We start from the raw sequence: 24706 nt of genomic DNA, 5'->3' as shown, positions 1-24706 counted from the left end.
TTCATGCACAAAAGTCTCTAGAGTTTACTCGGAATGGTGCTAAAAAACAAAATCGAAACAAAAAACATCCAGTGAGTGGCAGTTCTGTGGACGGAAATGCCTTGTTGTTGAGAGAGGGCTACAGTAACTTATATATCCACTCTGTACAATTGTAGTGAGAGGAATAGCATCTCAGAACGCACAACACGTCGAACCTTGAGGCGGATGGGCTACAACAGCAGAAGACCATGTCTGGTTTCACTTCTATCAGCCAGGAACAGAAAGCTGAGGATGCAGTGGTCAAAGGCTCACCGAAACTTGACAGTAGAAGACTAGTCTGATGAATCTTGATTCCTGCTGAGGTACACTGATAGTAGGTTTGTGGGGGGCCTCAATCCAGGTGGCGGAGGACGAATCTCAGCTGCCTCCACATGAGACCGTCAACCTGCACATCATCACTTGGCTTGTTGAGCGCGTTACCATGGGGATATAGTGCACATGGATGCTTCATGCCATCCACCGCGGCATTCACGCATAACTCACCACGCCCCACCGAGAGTGAACCACATTATAGCGATCACGAGGAGGTTACCCCATGTGACTCTACTCTCCCTAGCAACCGGGCCAATTTAATTGCTTAGGAGACCCAGCTCAGTCACTAGCGAACTCCAGGGGTGGTAGCCAGTGTCTTTACCACTGAGCTACCCAGGCCCCCGCAATGGTTTATAGTTACAAAAACACTTAGATATTGATCTTTTTCGCACCAAAGTCAACCTTTATTTATATAGCACATTTAAAAACAACAGAAGTTGACCCAAAGTGCTTTACAAATCAATCAAAAATATACAATGACAGAATTATATACATGCAAAAAAAGAAATAATAATAAAAAGAATACAATTTAAAAAACTGCATCAAGCATTTACTTAATTTAATACATTAAAAATCCTATTCAAATGCTAAATAAATACGTTTTCAAAGAGGATTTAAAAAAATGGCTATTGAAGACGCTGACCTCACATGGTAAGGGTGAATATTCCAGAGTTTAGGACCCACCACAGAGAAAGCACGATCACCCTTGGATAACGACAATGAGGAACATTCAAAATAAGTTGATGAGAAGACCTGAGTGCTCTGGTGGGGGAGTAAGGGACGAGAAGATCACTAATGTATTTGGGCGTGAGACCAGATAATGACTTGTAAACAAAAAGCAGAATTTTAAAATCAACACAGAATTTAACAGGAAGCCAGTGTAGAGATGCTAATAAAGGGGTAATGTGATCCCTCTTTCTTGACCCTGTTAAAGGCCTAGCTGCTGCATTTTGAACCAGCTGTAGGCAGGATAACGCTGTTTGAGGGAGGCCAATGTACGAGTTACAATAATCTAACCTCGATGAAATTAGTGAGTGGATCACAATTTCCAGGTCATTAATGAAAAGAAAATGTTTGACTTTAGCGATCGATCTCAGGTGGAAAAAGCTACCCTTGACAACGGTACTAATTTTCTTATTAAAATTAAGGATGAATCTAAAATCACTCCAAGACTTCTTACATGATCTTGTATATTCGACGACAGAGGACCTAATTGGGTGGCCAGGCCAGGTAAGGAGGACATAGGGGGACCTAAAATCAGAACTTCAGTTTTACTCTCGTTTAATTGTAAAAAATGTTTTAATATCTTCAAAGCAATTTTGGATGTTATCAAATGAACACTTCTTGTCTAAGCTCACTGGTAAGTAAAATTGGGAATCGTCAGCATAACAGTGATAAGATATGCTATACTTCTGGAAAATAGAGCTTAGAGGAAGCATATACAAAGAAAATAATAAGGGTCCTAAAATCGACCCTTGAGTGTAAATGAGCTGATGTAGAAGAGAAATTCCATACATTTACAGAAAATGTCCTATCTTTTAGATAGGAGACAAACCACTGGAGGGCCATACCCTGGATGCCAACCCCACACTCCAGACAACTGAGAAAAGTGCTATGGTCGATACTGTCGAACGTGGCATTAAGATCTAATAAGGCTAAGACAACATCTAAGCCTGAATCCATGGAGAAAAAAATATCATTAGTAACCTTGAGCAATGTGGATTCAGTGCTGTGCAAGGGTCTGAAGCCAGACTGAAATGTGTCTAAAATGTCAAATGTATTTAGCGTAAAGCTGCGAATAGATAACTCTCTCCAAGATCTTAGAAATAAAAAGGCAATTTAGAGATTGGCCTATAATTAGTGTATTGACGGACCCAAAGAAGGCTGTAGAATTGCATGCTTAAAACTGCTAGGAACAACTCCATTAGCTAAGGAGCTGTTAACTATCGCTGTCACACTGGAATATTAATAGTTGTAAAAACGTCTTTAAAAAGTTTGAGTTTCTAAAAACAGTGGCAACGCCACCTCCTCACCCTGAAGTCCGTGGAGTATTTAAAAAGTCACAGCCTGGTGGTGTTAGATCCCCCAGGGCCATTTGTTCGCTAGGATTCTGCCATGTCCCGTTGATGAATAAACAGTCCAATGTTCATGATATAAAAAGTTGTTTAAAATAAAATAATTGATTGTGCACTTATGAGGGCCATTTTAATTGTGGCAACATCTGCATTTTTGCTGGAGTAAAAGATGTGTGCTTTAGCCTGCTGAAATTATAAAAAATGACCCCCTGCTTCAAATCCCTTGCACCAGTTGGAGGGTGACATCGTGAAGACCAAATGGCCGGTATGTGGTGTTTGTCAGAGGAATCAGCCGGGAAACTGCCGGGATGTTGGCGTAACCCTCGATGGACATTAGCGTGCAATTCCAAGGGCAGCACAATAGTTGTAAACTCCAGCCGACAGTCAGGCCAAAGAATTCAAACACCGTAATTCCAGGGATGAGTAATATAAAACCATATCGGAAGCAAAGTAACAGCATGAGCTTGCAAACAGGCAGGGAGCTCGCCACTGAAACTGGCAAGGGCCAGCAGCAAAACTCCAGCAGCCAGGATGGGCAACAGAAGGCAGAGCATCCTCAATGATCCACCAACACAACCCGAATTCCAGTTCCACACGCTCCGGCCATACTGGACATGGACAGTGGGCAGGGAATCAAGTGGGCAGGGAATCAGGTGGCCATTTGAGACTGCACACAATATTCCTGGTGAAGGCGTTCGGTGAGTACAGCAGTTTGTTTACTCTGATGTAATCCAGGCAGACAAGAGGATGACATGGAGTTTAAAAACTAGAAAAGTCAACTGTCCATTATCCATAAGAGAGTCATAAAACTTGATTTCCTGAGGTCGCTCCTTCAAAAGCCCATAAAATAAAAACAACTAGAAACATCAAAAAGAAACCGGAGAGCAGCGGCAGACAGACACGTCAGTGTTCACTCAACCGGAAAGCAATTGTATCACTTTAGAAGACATTAGTTTACCCACTGGAGTCGTATGGATGACGTTTATGCTGACTGTCTGTGATTTTTAGAGCTTCAAAAGGTCGGATCACCATCCATTTGCATTTTAAGGACCTACTGAGCAAAGATGCTTCAAATGTGATCTACTTAAAAATGAAAGTCATACACACCTGGGACGGCATTAGGGTGAGCAAATGAGGAGAAAGTTTTAATTTTTGGGTTAACTAAGCCTTTAACAGTTGAAGTTTAGAAAATATGAAGTTGATCATGTTGAAGTGGCCAATTTAAAATAACTAAGTGGGAACTTTACCTCAGATTTCACCTCAGCTCACCTCACGGAAGACTGGTTGTGTGCAAATTACCAAACGGCATTTTATAAGTGGAAAGTGTAAAAGTTTAAAAAACTTTCAAGCAAAACATTACAACTCAAAACTGACATTTAACAACACAAAATACACACACACTGCTTACATTAACTTCAGCATAACAGCGTCAACTGACAGTTGACAAGGTAAAAATCAAATAATGTATTGTAGTGCTTTCACAGCAAAGGGTGAATAGAATTCACAAATCGCTCCTTTTTGATTTAATTAGCATTTTCCACGCTGTCCCTTTTTCAGAATTGAGGTTGTACGTTACAAACCCCTTTTATCTTAAAATGTTAAAGCGTTGCCCTAGCTCACCAACAGGCGTTCACACCTCAGACTGAAAAAATCTCATGAAATGGGCTTGAAAAAATGTTAAATATTAGCATTAGCATTATACTATCAGTCTTGGATCTGTTTCAAACACTAAGATTCCTTCCTGTCTACTGCCTTCTAAATCCCAAAGTACACTTTGCTAATGTTTGCATACAATCATATTTGACAGTTTGCATACTTTCATTTTTGACAGTAAGCAATGGCAGCTGACACGTGTGCTTCGACTGCTATGTGATACTGGTCTATTTTGCTTCAGGAGTTTAGACCCATAAAGATGTCTTTATGGTGTTTCAGACAGGAGTTATACAAATGCAGGTCTCTCCTGACCTCCCAACATGCACTCTTGATGTGCACAGAGGATTCAAGCGGTCATACAGCGAATTGGATATCCAAAAGCAGAAGTATCAAGATAAAGGTGAAATGTTGTTGAAATAAGACAAAAGTTGAAAAATAAAATAGGTCACTCAGTAATAGATTTTGGTATATTTTTATTTCAATTAATTCATGTACAATCAGCACACTTTACATTAATGGACTTGCTTAGAAAATGCTTTAGGCCTATTTTGCAGTGTTTTAATGTACTCTTAAGCAACCACATGGCCAGTCTTGGATCTTGATTGATTTTTGGAAATTAAACAGTAATGAAATAGATACATTTTCATCCATATAATAGACTGACCGATATGGTATTTTGCAGGTACCAATAACTAAGGTGTTGGAAGAAAGCTAATGACATTTAGCCTTGTTAATTACATTTTTTATATACATCCTTTATATTCATTCACCAACTGAATGGTTTTGAATATTTCACCAATGACATCTTTATTATTATTCACCAGATGAAGTTAGAGACACAATGTGGAAACCAATCACAAGTGGTCTGCCAAAATGCATTACTGGATGCATTAGCATTTCACACCTCAAATGAAATGTGGTCACATGCATTTTTGATCACCTCCTTGTACGGTTTCAGTGATCTGATCACAAAACCGTTTGAATTCCATTTCCACCTGTATTTATTGCTTACCACTAGGGCTGGCCAATATATCGAATATTAACGATATAATCAAGATAATTTTGCTGACAATGTAAAATTGACCAATAACGTGAATTTTGCAATGATTTTAATGTGCTTTCATCTGGCCATTAAGTTTCATAAAGAGCGCATCAGTAGACTAATTTCACGATCCTTCAGGGCTGCACAATCAAACAAAAATAACATAAAATTTGACAAGTTGGTCATTTGCGATTATAATCCACAAAAGGCTGTGATTTGGGGCCTGGGTAGCTCAGCGAGTAAAGACGCTGACTACCACCCCTGGAGTCACGAGTTCAAATCCAGGGTGTGCTGAGTGACTCCAGCCAGGTCTCCTAAGCAACCAAATTGGCCCGGTTGCTAGGGAGGCTAGAGTCACATGGGGTAACCTCCACGTGGTTGCAATTAGTGGTTCTCGCTCTCAATGGGGCGCATGGTAAGTTGTGTGTGGATCGCGGAGAGTAGCATGAACCTCCACATGCGGAGTCTCCGTGGTGTCATGCACAAGCCACATGATAAGATGCATGGATTGACTGTCTCAGAAGCGAGGAGAGTAACTGCGCCACCACGAGGACCTACTAACTAGTGGGAATTGGGTATTCCAAATTGGGAGAAAAGGGGATAAAAGTAAAAAAGGCTGTGATTTGAAGTCAGATAAACATGGTCTGTATGTGATTCAGAACAAATCTGTGTGTACGTGCAATTGCGCATGATGGCGCTCTCAGGTCAGTTCACGTGCATTGTGAAATCAAGTAATGCCGGTTCAAGCATTCGCGCAATTCCAAACATTAGTAACCACTACAATATATTATACAAATCTACAAATGCGGCACAGAATAACAGAAAAGGAGATTACAAAGTTTCAGGAAATGCAGAACATTGTGAACTGTCAAATACACATTGCCTTTTCTGTGTCACAATAAAAGCTCCTTGTGAAGTTGAAGTGAATATGACAATACTTTCAGTGTCAAAATAAAAGCCCCCAGGTGAAGATGAAACAGTACAGAAATATATTACTTATATATAACACAAATCTAACATTCAGAATAATAATGATAATACAGCATTATATTATAATCAACCTAACATGTCCCACAGTAATACATTTGTATTATGCAATGTTAAACTGGGGTTTCAAAAATAATTCAGGGAAGTAGCTTTGCACAGTAAAAACATTTGAAGGTAAATAATGCTTTTTATTAAGCTGCTATGTATCATTGTGTATGAAATATAAATAGCATATCAATGAAACTGATTGAATTTCACTCTCCCTTGTGTTTATTTAATGAAAAAATAATGATTCGATTTTTATTTAATGTCTTTAAAATATTTAATCTACTTGGCTACAATGGCTGTTTGGATGCAATGACGGTTCTGATAACAAAACAAACACTTTTAGAGCAAATACATGATTATCGAGATATATATTGAATATTGTTAGGCTGAAAAATAGAGTAATTTAAGACATATCGCCCAGCCCTACTTACCACTTGTGATCGGATCACCAAAAATGCATCTTAATACCAGCTGGAAACAAGGCCAAACTTCACCACTACAAATGACACTTCTGAAATGTTGCTGCCCTTTTGGAAGAAATTCCATCTTTGGGATTCTCTGAATTGTTTTGAAGCACTGTACCTAAAGATGAACTTCTCTCTGGGATTACTTTGAGAAACACCTTTTCATATGAGTAACTACCTGATCTGCTCTGCTGAAACTCCTCCCACATAAAGAGCAGTGGTAAGGTTTCTCTCCAGTATGAATTCTCTCGTGTCTTTTCAAGTGTTCTAACCGAGAGAAACTCTTTTCACAGAGTGAGCACTTGTAAGGTTTTTCTCCAGTATGAATTCTCTCATGTTTTTTCAGGTTATGCAATGAGGAGAAACTCATCTCACAGAGTGAGCACTTGTAAGGTTTTTCTCCAGTATGAATTCTCTTGTGTATTTTCATGTTGTATGACTGAGCAAAACTCTTTTCACAGTGTGAGCACTTGTAAGGTTTTTCTCCAGTATGAACTCTCTCATGTTTAATCAGGGTTTCTGACTGACTGAAACTCTTTTCACAGTGTGAACACTTGTATGGATTTTCTCCAGTATGGATTCTCTCATGTCTTTTCAGGTGTTCTAACCGAGAGAAACTCTTTTCACAGTGTGAACACGTAAACATTTTTTTCCCAGTATGAATTCTCTCGTGTGTTCTCAGGTTTTGTGACTGAGAGAAAGTCTTTTCACAGTGTGAGCACTTGTAAGGTTTTTCTCCAGTATGAATTCTTTGGTGCTCTGTCAAGTTCCTGGCTTTAATAAAGATCTTCCCACATTCAAAGCACATATGAGCCCCCACACCGGTATGTATTTTCTGGTGCTCTTTAAAACAGGACTGGCGTTTAAAACTCTTTCCACAAAAAGAACACTTGAAAGGCTTCTCTTTTGTGTGCATTTTCAGATGTTTTTTTAGATACTGTGCCACAACAAATGTTTTTCCACACTGATCACATTCAAATGGTCTTACTCCAGAGTGACGGTGGAGATGATCTTTGAGATGGCCTGTACATGCAAAACTTTTTCCACACTGATGGCACGTGTAAAGCCTCTCTCCAGTATGAACTCTCATGTGCATATTAAGCCGGCATTTATACGCAAAACTCTTTCCACACTGAGAGCAGGTGAAAGATTTCATGGCTGCTCTTCTTTGATACTTTTTTGGTGAGAATTTCTTGTTAGTCTTTGAGCCACTAAAAGATTTTTCTCCAATTGTGAAATCATGATGTTTCTGATGCTGATGTTTCTCCTCCACTTCATTCAGTTCTTGACTTTCCTCTTTCATTTCCATCAGCTCTACAATGAACACAGTAAATTGACAAATCATTCAAGAGGGTCAAATTAAAAATCAAACTGAACTATAAAATAATGGCAGAACACAACGTCTATTATATCTTTGTGATATTTGCTGTGCAAAAGGTATATATTTATACCATCAATTCTGACAGATAACTGCATTAACTGATTATAGACATTTATTTTGAGTGTGAGCCAGTCACAGAAAGTATTTTAATGTTTGTTGTACTGTACCATCACTAATCTCGACAGAAAAATTTGCGATTAATGATTTAAAAAACTGTAATCGATTCACAGCCCTATCAGTCATACATTGTTTTTTTTTTTTCATTTTAACCCTTTAATGTCGTACATAATTTAAAAATAAAAAAAATTAAGCAGAAACCCTAATCCAGAGTCACTTACACTGCAGAACTGTAATGACTTTTGAAAAATTGTAAAAGATGTACCTCTTTAACCCTCCTATTGCGTTCAGAATCTGCACACACCTTTTGTATTCACGGGTCAATTTAGACCCAGTGGAATTCAAGCTTATAAATCATTCATTAGTATCATTACCCCATGGTTTTTATCTAAAACTGTATTGTAAGTCATTAATAACTTCTTAACTGTTCATACATGGAAAAAACTGATATTGTTAGCATGTTAACTGACAAATATAAAAGTTATTAAAGGGGTCATGAAATACTCTTTTTTTTTTTTTTTTTTTTATTTATATATATATATACACTATATTGCCAAAAGTATTCGCTCATCTGCCTTTAGACGCATATTAACTTAAGTGACATCCCATTCTTAATCCATAGGGTTTAATATGACGTCGGCCCACCCTTTGCTGCTATAACAGCTTCAACTCTTCTGGGAAGGCTTTCCACAAGGTTTAGGAGTGTGTTTATGGGACTTTTTGACCATTCTTCCAGAAGCGCATTTGTGAGGTCAGACACTGATGTTGGACGAGAAGGCCTGGCTCGCAGTCTTCGCTCTAATTCATCCCAAAGGTGCTCTATCGGGTTGAGGTCAGGACTCTGTGCAGGCCAGTCAAGTTCTTCCACACCAAACTCACTCATCCATGTCTTTATGGACCTTGCTTTGTGCACTGGTCCGCAGTCATGTTGGAACAGGAAGGGGCCATCCCCAAACTGTTCCCACAAAGTTGGGAGCATGGAATTGTCCAAAATCTCTTGGTATGCTGAAGCATTCAGAGTTCCTTTCACTGGAACTAAGGGGCCAAGCCCAGCTCCTGAAAAACAACCCCACACCATAATCCCCACTCCACCAAACTTCACAGTTGGCACAATGCAGTCAGACAAGTACCGTTCTCCTGGCAACCGCCAAACCCAGACTCGTCCATCAGATTGCCAGATGGAGAAGCGTGATTTGTCACTCCAGAGAACGCGTCTCCACTGCTCTAGAGTCCAGTGGCGGCGTGCTTTACACCACTGCATCCGACGCTTTGCATTGCACTTGGTGATGTATGGCTTGGATGCAGCTGCTCGGCCATGGAAACCCATTCCATGAAGCTCTCTACGCACTGTTCTTGAGCTAATCTGAAGGCCACATGAACTTTGGAGGTCTGTAGCGATTGACTCTGCAGAAAGTTGGCGACCTCTGCACACTATGCACCTCAGCATACTCTGTCATTTTACATGGCCTACCACTTCGTGGCTGAGTTGCTGTCATTCCCAATTGCTTCCACTTTGTTATAATACCACTGACAGTTGACTGTGGAATATTTAGTAGGGAGGAAATTTCACGACTGGACTTGTTGCACAGGTGGCATCCTATCACAGTACCACGCTGGAATTCACTGAGCTCCTGAGAGCGACCCATTCTTTCACAAATGTTTGTAGAAGCAGTCTGCATGCCTAGGTGCTTCATTTTATACACCTGTGGCCATGGAAGTGATTGGAACACCTGAATTCAATTATTTGGATGGGTGAGCGAATACTTTTGGCAATATAGTGTATATATATATATATATATATATATATATATATATATATATGTTTCATTATCTTTCCTTAGTCCAGATGGGTCCCCTTTCATGGTCAACAGTATTTAGGCCACAGACAGTAGGCCTTTTGTCCTTCTCTCTGTATGTTTACGAGCCAAGTGAGCACCAGTGGGGCGTGGGTGATGATTTTAAAATAGGCATTGATCTTGTTGCTGTAGAGGCCGTCTTGAATTAATGAATACCCCAAGTGATGTAGGCTTGTCGTGGAAGTAGAGAATGGGGCGTTTTGGCAGCTTGGTTTCAATAATTTTAATTATTTTAGAATTTTAATAACAAGATGGCACCGCAGATGGCTGTCTTGGTTTGGAGCTCTCCAATTCTTTTGTTGTTTTTGTTTGTCCTGTTGTTTTCCTCGTTTATTCCGGTGAGTGTGTGCATCCCGCCACAGGCGTGCATGAATGCAGTGCTGCAACAGCAGGCTGATCAGGTCACAGACACGGAGCAACAACACCCAGATTCACTTATTATTATTCTCGGCGATTTTAACAAAGCCAACCTCACCCGTGAACTGCCAAAATATAGACAGCACATTACATGCCCCACCAGGGACAGAAATATACAGGATCACTTCTACACAACATTAAAGGATGCATATCGCTCTGTCCCTAGAGCAGCTTTGGGACTCTCTGATCACTGTCTGATTCATCTTCTTCCAACCTACAGGCAGAAACTAAAATCAGCTAATCCTATAGTAAAGACTGTAAAAAGATGGACCAATGAAGCAAAGCCTGCTGTGACTGCACTGATTGGAGTGTTTTTGAAGCTGCAGACACCAATCTGGACAAGCTCACAGATACTGTGACATCATATATCAGTTTCTGTGAGGATATGTGCATTCCTACTAGGGCTGGCCGATTAATACAATTTTTATTTTCAATTACGATTTGGCTTCCAACGATTATGAAAACAAGATAATCGAGATAAAATGATTACTGTGCTGCATTCTGTGTTGCAATGATGCTCTCGTCTGGTCTTGTTATAAATCCAGTGCACCCCTTTCTTTTATAGCGGTACGCTTTCGCCCCTCCTTAAAAGCACAAACTCGCTCCCCGCCAGGGTTGGATTATAACCTCTATTGTGGTAACGCCAAAATACCACACGAGAAATGTGTACAGTACATAACATGCATGCATTACACACTCTGTCGGATAAATGGAGTGAGACGGTGCGACTGCTTGTTCCTCAAATTCAAGGTGAAGATGAGTGGAGATTATGAAGGAAAAAGTGCATCCCCGTGGTGTTGAATTGGTTTGGCTTTAGAAAATGCGATACTGAGCAGAAAACAGCGATTTACAAGGTTTGTACATTGTGCATGTCGATATATCCACGTGCGCATATATATCAGTGGTCAAGGCTTCACATAAGACTGATAGAAATAATGAAACGCAGTTTTTCACTGACAGCTGCACGTGTGATTAGATGAAAAGCTTGTCTAGAACGCGCAAAAAAATGACAGTGAATCCACCTGTGCAGCATGAAATTTCGCTTGAGCAACCAAAGCAAATTCAATGACATTCATCCCACACTCCAAACATGCCTCCCATCCAAACATGCGCAGCTGTGTTTTGCGCTGTGTTGTGCACGTTGTCTGAAACACGCAAGTGTGCTCAAGTGTCGAAGTCATCCCTTCATTGTGTTCCAGAGCGCAGATCACACCTGTTACTCATTATGGTTTCTCTCTGTGTTATTTGGGCTTTTTAAATACACATCAAAACCCATTCTAAAATTCTGTTAAATTATGTTTAATATCAGGAAACAAACCAGCCATGTATTCCTTCAGATATTTTATTTTTCTTTATATAGATTAATAAAAACATTAAGAGCCTAATTAAGTGTTTTATTTATGGATATATATATTTGTAATTTATATATTATTTTCTTTGTTGCATTGCTTTGAGAAGATGTTAAGTTTCTTGAGGAAAGTTAATAATAATATCAAAAAGAAGATTATTGCACTTCATCAGACTGAAATGTTGCATTTTTTTACTTTGACTCTGTTGGTCAAGTTGTTAAAAAACAGAAAATAATATAAGATGTAGTTTTTATTTATAAAGTATTTAATTCACTGACTGGATTACTGAAAAGTACACCATTTTTTTTAATTCAGTAAATGCATGACGTTTCCAAAGTCAGTGAGTAATTGTGTTAAATAATGTTAAATTTATCAAAATAACTGATTATGATTTTTGCCATAATCCAGCAGCCCTAATACCTACCAGGATTTATTTAACATTCAACAACGACAAACCATGGTTTACAGGAAAACTCAGACAGCTTTGTCTTGCCAAAGAGGATGCTTACAGGAGCGGGGATAAAATCTTGTATAATCAGGTCAAAAACACACTGAATTAGGACATTAAAGTGGCTAAAAGAAGCTACTCTGAGAAGTTGAAAAACGAGTTTTCAGCTACCAACCCCGCATCAGTGTGGAGAGGCCTGAAAGACATTATTAACTTCAAGACACCATCCCCCAACACTGTAGGGAACCAACAACTGGCTGATGACTAGAATACATTTTACTGTAGATTTGAAAAGCCCAGTCTCACACCCCACACCCGCTCTGATCTTCAATTCACACAAACACAAACACCAACACCTCCTGCAACCACCCTCCTCCCCCCTCCCTGCTACTCAACCTGCACTTAAGATCTGTGAAGAGGGGGCCTGGGTAGCTCAGTGGTAAAGATGCTGGCTACCACCCCGAGTTCGTTAGTTTGAATCCCAGGGTGTGCTGAGTGACTCCAGCCAGGTCTCCTGGGAGGGTAGAGTCACATGGGGTAACCTCCTTGTGATCGTTATAATGTGGTTCATTCTCGGTGGGGCGCGTGGTGAGTTGAGCGTGGTTGCCGTGGTGGATGGCGTGAAGCCTCCACACGCGCTATGTCTGGAAACACGCTCAACAAGCCACGTGATAAGATGTGCGGGTTGACTGTCTCAGACGCAGAGGCAGCTGGGATTCGTCCTCCGCCACCCGGATTGAGGACTTAAAAAAAAAAAAGAAGGAAAAACGCATTGGGAATTGGGCATTCCAAATTGGGTGAAAAAAAATAAAATAAAAAAATAGAAAAAAATAAAAATAAATAATAAAGCCATTCAGTTTCCTCAAGCAGTCAAACGAATGTTCAGTGAGCCAGCTGTTTCATGAATTCAGCAGATGATGTAATCATTCCAATGTCCTGCAAAAAAATACTCCACGAAACAAACTCCAGCCAATAGGAGGCATAAACACAAAGAACGAGCAGATTCATCCACAACTGAAAGAGTGTTATTTCACAAAACAACTCCAGCCGCAATGTGGAACCAGCACAAAAAGAAACAAAACAGGCGTCCCGGTTCCTCGGACGGTCAAGATAGTATTGAGCGAGTCAAGTTCACTCAGAGGCCACATAAGAAACACACCACGACTTCCACAGTCAATCAACTTTATACATGTTGTGGACATGTAGATATTTTGCAGCCATACTTAGTATCCATTCTCAATCTGGCCAGGAACATCAGTGTAAAAGCGATCGTCTGTCAATGCAAAAGTTTCTTGTAGGAGTGTTATTCCACAAAACAAACTCCAGACGCTAGGCGGAACCAACAAAAAATAAAAATAAAAATGGCGCCCAGGTTCCTCAGACAGTCAAGAGTAAGTACAGCGAGTCAATCTACTCAGGGGCCACATGAGAAACACCAAATGGCTTACTCACTCCAATGTTTTTATGAAGGACAGTGCTTGATTGGGACATGTAATTACTTTGCGCCATCCTTAGTATCTATTCTCAGCATTAGTGCAAAAGCGATCTTCCGTTGATGTAAGAGTTTCTTGCATTCCTTGAGTCGATCACGTTTCTCTCGTCGAATTCGTAAAGTCCGGGAACAAGAAAATTTTGTGATTCTTCCAAGAAAGCCATCCTTTACTCCTCGCCACGCGCAATAAAATATCTTTATCGGATGATCTCAGAAATTTGGCCAGAATTGATTGGGGCCTGTCTCCCTCAGCGGATCTGCGAGCCAGGACTCTGTGAGCTCTCTCAATTTCCAACTTATGGCCCATTATGTCGAGCAGACTCGGGAAGAGCTTGTCTAGGAATTTCACCATATCTCAGCCTTCTTCATGCTCAGAAATTCCAAAAATTTGGAAGTTATTTCGCCTACTGCGGTTCTCCAAATCCTCAATTTTTTCAAAAACTCGTTCCAAAACTTTGTGGAACCATTAGATCTTCCTAAACTGAGGACTGAGCAAAAAAACTCTCTTGATTCTGAGATAACCTTGGAAGAGCTTGACGAGGTAATTAAGTCCCTACCAACTGGCAAGGTACCGGGGCCAGATAGTTTTGCCACAGAATTTTTTAGATCTTATGCTACAGAACTGGCTCCACTTTTGTTAGAAGTTTATCCTGAATCATTAAAGAATGGAAAGCTTCTTCCAACCATGACACAAGCCAGGTCAGTCTGATTCTTAAAAAGGACAAAGATCCAAGTGAGTGTAAAAGCTACTGTCCAATTTCCCTGATCCAACTAGATGTAAAAATTTTGGCTAACCGATTAAGTAACGTTATGACATCTCTTATCCATATAGATCAGGTGGGGTTTATTTGGGGCCACAGCTCTTCTGATCATGTGGTCAGTAGCAAATGATCAGTCTCCGGTCGCTGCTATCTCACTTGATGGCGAAAAGGCATTTGATATGGTAGAATGGGATTATCTTTTTAAGATTTTGGAAATGTATGGGTTCGGGAGTACATTTATTGTTTCGATTAAGTTACTTTATAAACACCCTGTAGCAGCAGTACAAACAAATGGATTCATTTCAGATTATTTGACTCTGAATAGGGGCACTCAGCAGGGTTGCCTTCTTTCCCCATTATTGTTCTGTCTTGCCCTGGAACCTTTAGCAGCCGCGATAAGAAAGGAGGTGGTGGCAGGAGTTGGGCACATGAGCTTCTGCTTTACGCAGTTTTTTTATTATTTGTCTCTGAACCTACTAGATCTATGCCTTGCCTCCAGAATTATTAATTCCTTTTCCAAGTTCTCAGGATACAAAGTCAGTTGGTCTAAATCCGAAGCTTTGGCTCTGACAGCGTACTGTCCGGTAATGGCTTTCCAGCCGGGCACCTTCCATTGGCCCAAACAGGGCATAAAGTATTTGGGGATTTTATTCCCAGCAAATTTGTCTGATTTAGTTAGTGTTCATTTTGACCCTTTAATAAAAAGGTTTTCGAGCGATGTAGACAGGTGGGCTTCATTACATTTATCGATGATTGGGAAGGTTAATGTTATTAAAATGAATTGTATTCCAAAATTCAACTACCTGCTACAGTCTCTCCCTTTAGATGTCCCCCTCTCTTATTTCAAGCAATTTGATAGCATAGCAAAGTCCTTCATTTGGAATGGTAAACGTCCCAGACTGCATTTTAATAAGTTACATAGGCTGATAGACAAAGGTGGGTAAGGCCTACCCAAGATTTTGTTTAATTACTATGCGTTCAGTCTCAAGACATTTGGCTCACTGGTCACTTCCACCTGAGAGAGCCCCTCCCTGGTTTATTATTGAACAGGCAGTTCTTGCCCCTATTTCACCATTACAAATCCTCTCTACCAAGCTAATTGGAAAAGTTAAGTTACAACCCGTTATTTCGCATTTACACTCGGTATGGACTAAAGTGTCCAGATTGTTTAAATCGGACACTTAAATGTTGCCTCGAGCATATGGCAGAACCCAAGATTGTGTATTGGCAAGTCCTCTTTCTGCTGGCCGGAATGGATTGTGAGGGGGGTTGCTACGCTCGGTGACCTATATGAGAGTGGAGTGTCGAGATCGTTTGAAAACTTGGTCCAACATTTTGGGATCCCCAGACCTCAGTTTTATAGGTATTTACAACTGCGCCACCTGCTTTGTACTATTTTTGGGAGTAGCACACACCCCCCTAAGGTGGCAGATGCTTTGGGAGAAGTGATTGCGGCTTTTGGAAAAGGTCATGAGGCATCAGTGTATTACTCCCTGTTAATTCAGAGTCTGGGGGATGAAGCCTTAACTTCTCTCAAGAGAGTATGGGAGAAAGATTTCAACTTGGCATTGGAGGAAGGAGTGTGGGCTAAAATTCTTAAAAACGTTAAGTCTGCATCTAGAGATGCAAGGGTGCGTCTTATACAATTCAAAATTTTGCATAGATTTTATTGGACCCCCTCTAGACTGTATAGGCTTGGTCTTAAAGACAAACCCACCTGCTGGAGATGCAAATTGGAGGATGGAGACATGGCCCATGTTTTTTGGTGGTGTGTCGAGATCCAGAAATTCTGGTCGAAGGTTCAGAATTTTGTGTGTGACGTGGTGGGCACTCGGGTTTCATTTTGCCTCAGAATTTGTATTCTGGGCGATGGGGCGGTCATCGATGTGGGGGATGGCCATATAGAGAACTGGGTTCTGACCTGTGTGATGATCACCAGGCAGGTTATGTTGAGGGGTTGGAGGTCAGCTTGTGCGCCCCCATATCTGGAGTGGTGCACGGTGGTGGGGTAGGTGGCGGCTTATGAGGAGGTGTCATCGGGAAGACGGGGTGGCTTGGATATGTTTATACGGAAATGTGTCTGTTTGATTTTTATTTCTATGTATTTACTTATGTTTGACCACAGGGTTTTTTTTTTTTGGCAGGTGGGGGGGGGGGGGTTGTGGGGTTTAAATGTTGATTTTATATATATACATGTTTTGCATTTCATTGTATGATTTAATACAAAACATTTTTTTAAAAATGAAATCGTTCCAAATCCATCTTGGTCGCCAGCGGATTAACAGCTAATTCCCTCTCCGATGACTCCACTTGAGCATTAAATAGAAATTACAAAAAACAAGTCATTGTTTGTTTTTAATATTGGTTTTGTAAACGAACAATGAAATAATGTTTTTTGTTTTTCCGAATTTTGAATTCCTAATTGAATATGAAATGAAAAACATGATACATGTATTAAGACCAGTAGTAGTTTTATGTCTAATTAATTCTGAATGTTGAATTGAATACTTGATACTGTTAATTTTTTAAAAGCTGTTAAAAAGCACAGTTTTCGTAATTTGTATTTTTTCTATAAGTCTATAATGTTTTTTTATATTCATTGCTTTTCTTTTGTTATGTTATTACTGACTGTCTACAACTCTTGTATAATAACTTGAGAACTTAATTCTTTTATAATTAACAAATTAGTGTTAGGATATTGTTTGTTGTGGTATTGAAGATGGTATCAAAAATCATCACATTTCACTGAAGACTACTGAAATTTTGGTATTGTGATAAATGTATAAATTGTGTATAGTAGATCTGCAATAACATGATGGAAAAGTCAATCTTAATCCATAGAGGTGTTAGCAACCCTGCTGTAAATTATGGTGATGGATGCTTTCCTTAATTTGACTAGCGTATGTACATGTAACATAAAATAACCTCCCCTACCCAGTGCAGTTTACATTTCTGTCCAAGAGAATCTAGTTGATTGCATAGGTATAATACTATTAGGTTGGCCATGTTGCAATTTTAGAAAACATACTTCAGCATAAAAATACAGAGATATGATTTTTGGTCCATATCACCCAGCCCTACCCCGCACAGGCTGAGAGTTGCGCTTATTTGCATTTCTCTGCGATCGCGCCTAACTTGAAAAATTCTTAGCACACTTGTATTGCTAAAAATATTTTGTTAGAAAATTCCATGACTTTTCCAAAACATTCAGTGTTAACTTGTTTTTCCATGACAGGTAAACAATTTCTAAATTCCATGACTTTTCCAAGATTTCCATGACCGTATGAACCCAAATTTTTATCTAATTATCCAGGGTCAAAAATGACCCGAATGCATTAGGAGGGTTAAAAGACAACCAAGCAATTCTAAAACAACTCTAAAAACAATGAGGGAATTTTTAGCAATGGCGTATAGATTTGGTTTGAATATTTAAAACATCTAAAGTGTCACTGCTTAATTTTCCCAAGCATTTAAGATAAAAAGATCATACATTTCATAACACATTACACAATGCATAATAACAGTTTCAAAAATAATCACAGATAAATACAAATTTACCTTCATAGTACACTCTAAAATATTTGTACAGTGTGACATTTCAAACATTCTTCCCTATCAGAAATTGTAATTCTGGCTCTGCTCTCTCCCTGTCTTATATCCATTTCTATGGACACCTTTAACATCTCCATTGAGCACATGACTTGTATTATCGTAAGGCATTGCGTCGACCTGAGGATGTTTACATTGAAAGCTTCACATGAAAACCAAGGGTTAGAATTAAAAGCAAATGCTTTTGCACCTTTTGAATGATAAAACCTCTTTCTTACAACAGATTCTAACATGACAGTCAATTGACATGAAAATTTTAAACTTTAAAGGAAGAATAATACCTGAAGGAATAAAATCATCATCATCATCATCATCTTCATCACTCTCTTGTTCCTCTGCTGTGGTTTCTCCTCTCATCTTGATCAGGTTTCTGCAGTCCAGCAGCTTCACTGAACACATCTTCACTTGTGTCTGCAGCATCTGCTGTTCATCATCATCTTCATCTCTCTGTTGTTCCTCTGCTGTGTTTTCTTCTTTTATCTCCTCCTGCTTCACTTCAATCTTCACTGGTGTCTGCAGCATCTGCTGTTCATCATCATCTTGATCTCTCTGTTGTTCCTCTGCTGAGATTTCTTCTTTTATCTCTTCCAGCTTCACTTCAATCTTCACTGGTGTCTGCAGCATTTGATGGTCATCATCATCTTCAACTCTCTGTTGTTCCTCTGCTGTGATTTCTTCTTTTATCTCCTCCTGCTTCACTTCAATCTTCACTGGTGTCTGCAGCATCTGCTGTTCTCCAGCGTTACAGACAGAAGTCAGAGACTCTGTGGAGGTTTGATCACCCTGATTACTGTCACACACACTCTCCTGAGCATCAGTAGAACAGAGTAAAGTGAGCTGTGAGTCCTGTGTGTCTCTGGATCTCTGTTCAGAGAGTTTGTCCAGCAGCCGCTGTGGTGTGGACTGATCTCTGCCGCTCCACACTGAATCCTGACATTCTGTGGAGGTCCCATCAGTCACACACACTGAAGATTGACAGGAAACCTTTTCCAGCTCCTGACAAACACAACACAATCACATCTGTACCGTTCATCATCACAGAGTCACAGTCATATCACATAATTTGAAACTTACTTACAGTCTCAAGTTTAAAAGTTCATTAAAATCTAACAAGACTCTGCTCTGGAAAAGACAAATAGACACAGTGATTCAGTTAAATGATGAAATGAATGTTTAACCTGTAAACTGTCTCTCTCCATCAGTTTTGTCTTCATCACCTCTTTCTTCAACTCCTGATGAAAATCTGAACATAAACAAAACAAGACAGAAAAACCCTTTTTCAGGTATGAGTTATTTGACAAATATAAATGTGTGCTTTGTGTTTGGTTTTATTTGACTTAAAGCAGGAATATTGTTGGATATTAGCATATAACATGCTTTATTTAACATCACTGAACTCCTTTAAAATATCTGCTTCTTGATTTAACGAGCTCATATATCAGATATTAAACATGATATTCTCAGATTTCTGCTTTTTTCACAAAACCGCCATATAAGACGATAATAAGATTATTTAACGATCATTAAAACAAAGAACAGAAAAATATAAACATATGAAAACTAATATAAACACAAATTAAGTTAAACACACTGAACATGTACCGACTGAGAGCGAAAATTCTTCGTTCTTCTTCTTCTTCTTCTTTTTAATGGCGGTTTCCAAAATAACTAATGGCGCTTTTCTCGCCTCCTACTGGACTGGAGTGTTGATGCGTTTGGGGTGGAAACAGTCTTCTTCTTCTTCTTCTTCTTGGTTTTTAATGGCGGGTGGCATCCAACGTAAATGGCGCATTACCGCCACCTTCTGCTCCGGAGTGTGGAACAGCGCTTAAATTCTACCTATCAATCCTGCTTTTCTTATGAATTCAAAGAAAGTTCTACTGTTTGTCCAACTTGATATATTTGTTAATTCCTTAATACTGCACTCCTTAATTCCATTATTCCTCAACTCATCCATCATATTTAGTGCATTCAGTAATTACATGTGATATATTCTCCTCAACCTGACAGTATTCACACAACCCATCTGGATGTTTTCTATTGTACTATTGTATTATACCATGTACTATTTAAATTTGAATGTCCTAACCTTATTCTGTTGTAAACAACTTCCTCTTTCCTCGACTTACCTATATTTCCTATTTTTTGATTAACTTTATTGGTTATGCTGTAAAGAAATCCACCCTTTGTTTCAGTGTTCCACTTTCCTTGCCATTTTTCTATTGCTTTACCCCATATTACTGCTTTAAATTCTGACTTACTTAATGCAACTTGTAATGCTTGTTTTGCTCATTTATCCACCTCCTCATTTCCCTTTATACCTACATGTGCCGGAACCCACATAAACCTAATTACTGTACCCTCTCGAATGATTCTTGTATGTACTTGTAAAATTCTAAACAGAATATCCTGTCGGCTGGATTTGAAAGATCTCAGGCTCTTAAGGACTGAAACAGAGTCTGGTTTGTGTTCTTCTACCCACTGTAAATTGAATATTGTCAGTATTTCCACTGTGTATAATCCCAAATAGTTTGAACTTCGTTTTATTCCACTTTCTTTCCATTTTGGTACTATAAATGCTGCTCCAGTTGTCTGATGCTCTGGATCTTCTGACCCAACTGTAAATATTTGTATATATCGGGGGTATTAACACTGACATGAATTGAAAATTCTGTTGGTAAATCTATTTCCCCTCTTCCTGCTTTCTTTATTTCCAACATATGCATGTCTATTTGTGGTGTTTTATGTACCCACGGTTCTGTTTCTGGGATTACAACTGTTGGGCTCATCTTGACTCTATTAATCCCCATTTCTTTTGCATATATTTTTCTAGTCCATCTTGTTCCCAGCTTTCTTCTATCACCATTTTTGTAGCTGTTTCCTCCTTATTTCTAGTGGCATCTCTCCTGTCAGAACTTGCAGAGATGATATGGATGTTGTTTTTACTGCTCCACTGCACTGCCTCAGAGCTTGAATCTTATTTATATTTTCCAATAAAGTTTTTGATGCTGACCCATATACTATACTTTCATAATCAATCACAGACCTAATCATTGTCACATACAGTTGTGCTCAAAAGTTTGCATACCCTGGCAGAAATTGTGAAATTTTGGCTTTGATATTGAAAATATGACTGATCGTGCAAAAAAACCCAAAAAACTGTCTTTTATTTAAGGATAGCGATCATATGAAGCAATTTATTATCACATAGTGGTTTGGCTCCTTTTTAAATCATAATGATAACAGAAATCACCCAAATGGTCCTGATCAAAAGTTTACATACCCTTGAATGTTTGGCCTTGTTACAGACACACAAGGTGACACACACAGGTTTAAATGGCAATTAAAGGTTAATTTCCCACACCTGTGGCTTTTTAAATTGCAATTAGTGTCTGTGTATAAATAGTCAATGAGTTTGTTAGCTCTCACGTGGATGCACTGAGCAGGCTAGATACTGAGCCATGGGGAGCAGAAAAGAAATGTCAAAAGACCTGCGTAACAAGGTAACGGAACTTTATAAAGATGGAAAAGGATATAAAAAGATATCCAAAGCCTTGAAAATGCCAGTCAGTACTGTTCAATCACTTATTAAGAAGTGGAAAATTCTGGGATCTCTTGATGCCAAGACAAGGTCAGGTAGACCAAGAAAGATTTCAGCCACAACTGCCAGAAGAATTGTTCGGGATACAAAGAAAAACCCACAGGTAACCTCAGGAGAAATACAGGCTGCTCTGGAAAAAGATGGTGTGGTCGTTTCATGCAACACAATACGACGATACTTGAACAAAAATGAGCTGCATGGTCGAGTTGCCAGAAAGAAGCCTTTACTGTGCCAATGCCACAAAAAAGCCCCGTTACAATATGCCAGACAACACCTTGACACGCCTCACAGCTTCTGGCACACATTTGGAGTGACGAGACCAAAATAGAGCTTTATGGTCACAACCATAAGCGCTATGTTTGGAGAGGGGTCAACAAGTATTGTGCTCCTTGAAACAACCATACCTTCTTTTTCCAGAGCAGCCTGTATTTCTCCTAAGGTTACCTGTGGGTTTTTTCGTTTTGTGCAGTTTGAATTTAGAAATGTCTTTTTGTGTTTCAATAAATTAATTACATTTTTAAAGCAAAATCATTTAAGCAAAAGTATTCACCGGCCCTCAGCAGGGGGGTTGACGATATAATCGTATATTGCAATATTTTTTAAGGCGATTATTGATCAAATATTTTTTTCATATTGCCCAGCCCTACATCTGACACAAAGCAATTTTAGATTTTTTTTGCTTCTCCCCTTTTCTCCCCAATTTGGAATGCCCAATTCCCAATGTGCTCTAAGTCCTCGTGGTGGCATAGTGACTTGCCTCAATCCAGGTGGTGGAGGACGAATCTCAGTTGCCTCTGCGTCTGAGACCGTCAATCCACGCATCTTATCACGTGGCTTGTTGAGCGCATTACCGCAGAAACTCTACCCTAGCAACCGGGCCAATTGGTTGCTTAGGAAACCTGACTGGAGTCACTCAGCATGCCCTGGATTCGAACTTGCGACTCCAGGTGTGGTAGTCAGTATCTTTACTTGGTGAGCTACCCATGCCCCTTAGACACGCTTATTAAGTATTTTGCCCCATGGATATATATGTGTTTACACAAAATCAAAACTTTTACTTGAAAGGTGTCACAGAGATCATTTCCACAGAGGTTTACTATGTAACTGATAATTCATAGCGAAATAACATTTCAATAGTAAATGTTAATATAATATAATTTAGGGAGTTTTAAACAAGTGGATCTTGTTCAAAGCTGTGCTGGTATACGGTGGCCATTCTGTTGGAATATGTCCGAGCATTAACCTGATGAATGGTAACTTTACAGGACTAAAGAGCACAGCCAACATAGAACTAAATTAAACCATTTTATTTCCAACATGCAGAACGGGGCTGCGTTTTCCAAAAGCACTGCAAGCTTAAGTTGATCGTAGAGAACATTGGTGCCAATGGTTTCTATGATCTACTTAGCTTACGATGCTTTTGAGAAACGCAGCCCAGACCATTTATTTCCAACATTCAAGGCTTTTCGAGTTGAGTAACGTGATGTTACATTTCATTCTTAGAGCTTAAACTACACATCCAGCATTTATGTAACGTATCTCACTAGAGCATGAATGACTGTTGAATACAATTTACGTTGAATAACATTGAATAAAATGTATTAATTCAAAGCAAGTTACTTTACCTATGGACAACCCCAGCATTGTTTCCTCTCATGAACTCTTATGTGCAATTTCAGAAACTCCTGCCAGATAGAAGTAGTTTCCGGTAGATCCGATATTACAAATACGGAAAGGAAAAATGCATGAATATTTGAAAAAATATCATAAAATCCGATTATAGGTTGTTCTCTAGTTTTTTTCTACACTATTGTCTAGTACTATCGTGTAGCATTAATGTAAACACAGATGGCTACAGATTGTTTCAGAAGTTCAATTTTATAGTTGAATTTAACATTGTTAAAATTGCCAACATTATAAATAAATTAAAAAAAAAAAAATTCAGTTTGGTTAATACTATTGGCAAACTCTATATTTGAATACACTGGAACTCTATATAACTATGTTTAAAAAATATTTTTTTTATACAGAAACCAGTTATGTTAAAAGCAAATATTGCAGTCTTGTTGCAGTCCTGTAATCTCTTCTCTGCCCTTTCCTTCAGCCTCATCATCCTGCATTTCCCATTCTGTCTTTTTTCAAGCAAATATTGGAAAAATAACAGATAATTTCGTGATTTAATAACATTATAATTGTTTTTTCCTCAACTCTATAATGAATATTACATGCCACCCCATTTGCCTCATCCATTTTTTTTTGGAGTTATACTCCCACATTTTTAGCATTCCTCAACCTTTCTCATAGGAATAGTGTATCATGCCAATATTGCAAAAGTAAATTTCCAAAATTACTAACTGCATAAAAAAGGTAAAAATGATTTCAAATTAGTAGGGAATTTAATAAATTATAAGATACTTTAATCATTAATTCAGGAAATGTTAAGCCAAAAAATTGCCTACATCATTGACATGTCAACAGTCGTCACTTGCATCAACTAAATGTATAACCTAATTAAGTCAGAAACAATTAAGCTGAAAGTACACAAGAGTTAATAAATGTTACAGTAAATGAAAAAAAAAAAACTTTATAATGTAAATATATACATTTTACATGCACATGCTAATGTTAGATTATGATGGGCTTTAATAGTGATATAAGACAAAAAAGTTATTAACAGCATCACAAACGATTTTAAATGAGATGAACAGAGAAATTCATTTTAAATTTAAATGAACAAAGAACTAAACTTTAACGAATATGCAGCATGCATCTCATGTCAGCAGAGGGAGCGCCCTGCCCCGTGCAGCCCCAGAGAATGCTCGATGGCCACTGAACCTTTTGAAGCTTTCATACATGTGTTTCTAGGCATAGGAGAACTAGGCGAACGCACAGGGCAGTACCATAGATGAGGGAGCGCCACCGGCGAAAACGATTAAGGTGGACCAAGGACTGGTCAAGGTAGTTTACTCTACAGCATTTTTCAGTAGTATCTAAAAATTTTGCACAGTACTGTATAAACATAAACAAGTTTTCTGAATGAACGTTATTTACCTTC

The 24706-nt window shown here is 39.0% G+C and overlaps 2 protein-coding genes across 2 annotated transcripts in view; both read right to left on the bottom strand.

Annotated features, from left to right (window-relative positions):
• The window catches only part of LOC127418537 (zinc finger protein 91-like), a 275803-nt gene that overhangs the window by 32937 nt on the left and 218160 nt on the right, over positions 1-24706 (bottom strand). The window contains exons 5-9 of the mRNA XM_051659117.1: positions 22915-22918; positions 19653-19692; positions 19229-19324; positions 18332-19046; positions 6767-7934 (exon numbers count right to left, since the gene is read on the bottom strand). Of these exons, the coding sequence (XP_051515077.1) occupies positions 6767-7934; positions 18332-19046; positions 19229-19324; positions 19653-19692; positions 22915-22918 (2023 nt within the window). The remainder of the gene's footprint in view (positions 1-6766; positions 7935-18331; positions 19047-19228; positions 19325-19652; positions 19693-22914; positions 22919-24706) is intronic.
• Positions 1-24706, bottom strand: part of LOC127418773 (gastrula zinc finger protein XlCGF26.1-like) — a 129749-nt gene that overhangs the window by 89111 nt on the left and 15932 nt on the right. The gene's annotated exons all lie outside the window — the stretch shown is intronic.

The sequence above is a fragment of the Myxocyprinus asiaticus genome, chromosome 28, assembly GCF_019703515.2.
Source record: "Myxocyprinus asiaticus isolate MX2 ecotype Aquarium Trade chromosome 28, UBuf_Myxa_2, whole genome shotgun sequence".
Lineage (NCBI taxonomy): Eukaryota > Metazoa > Chordata > Actinopteri > Cypriniformes > Catostomidae > Myxocyprinus > Myxocyprinus asiaticus.
The sequence above is the reverse complement of the archived record's forward strand: the minus strand, read 5'-3'. Positions and strand labels throughout refer to the sequence as shown.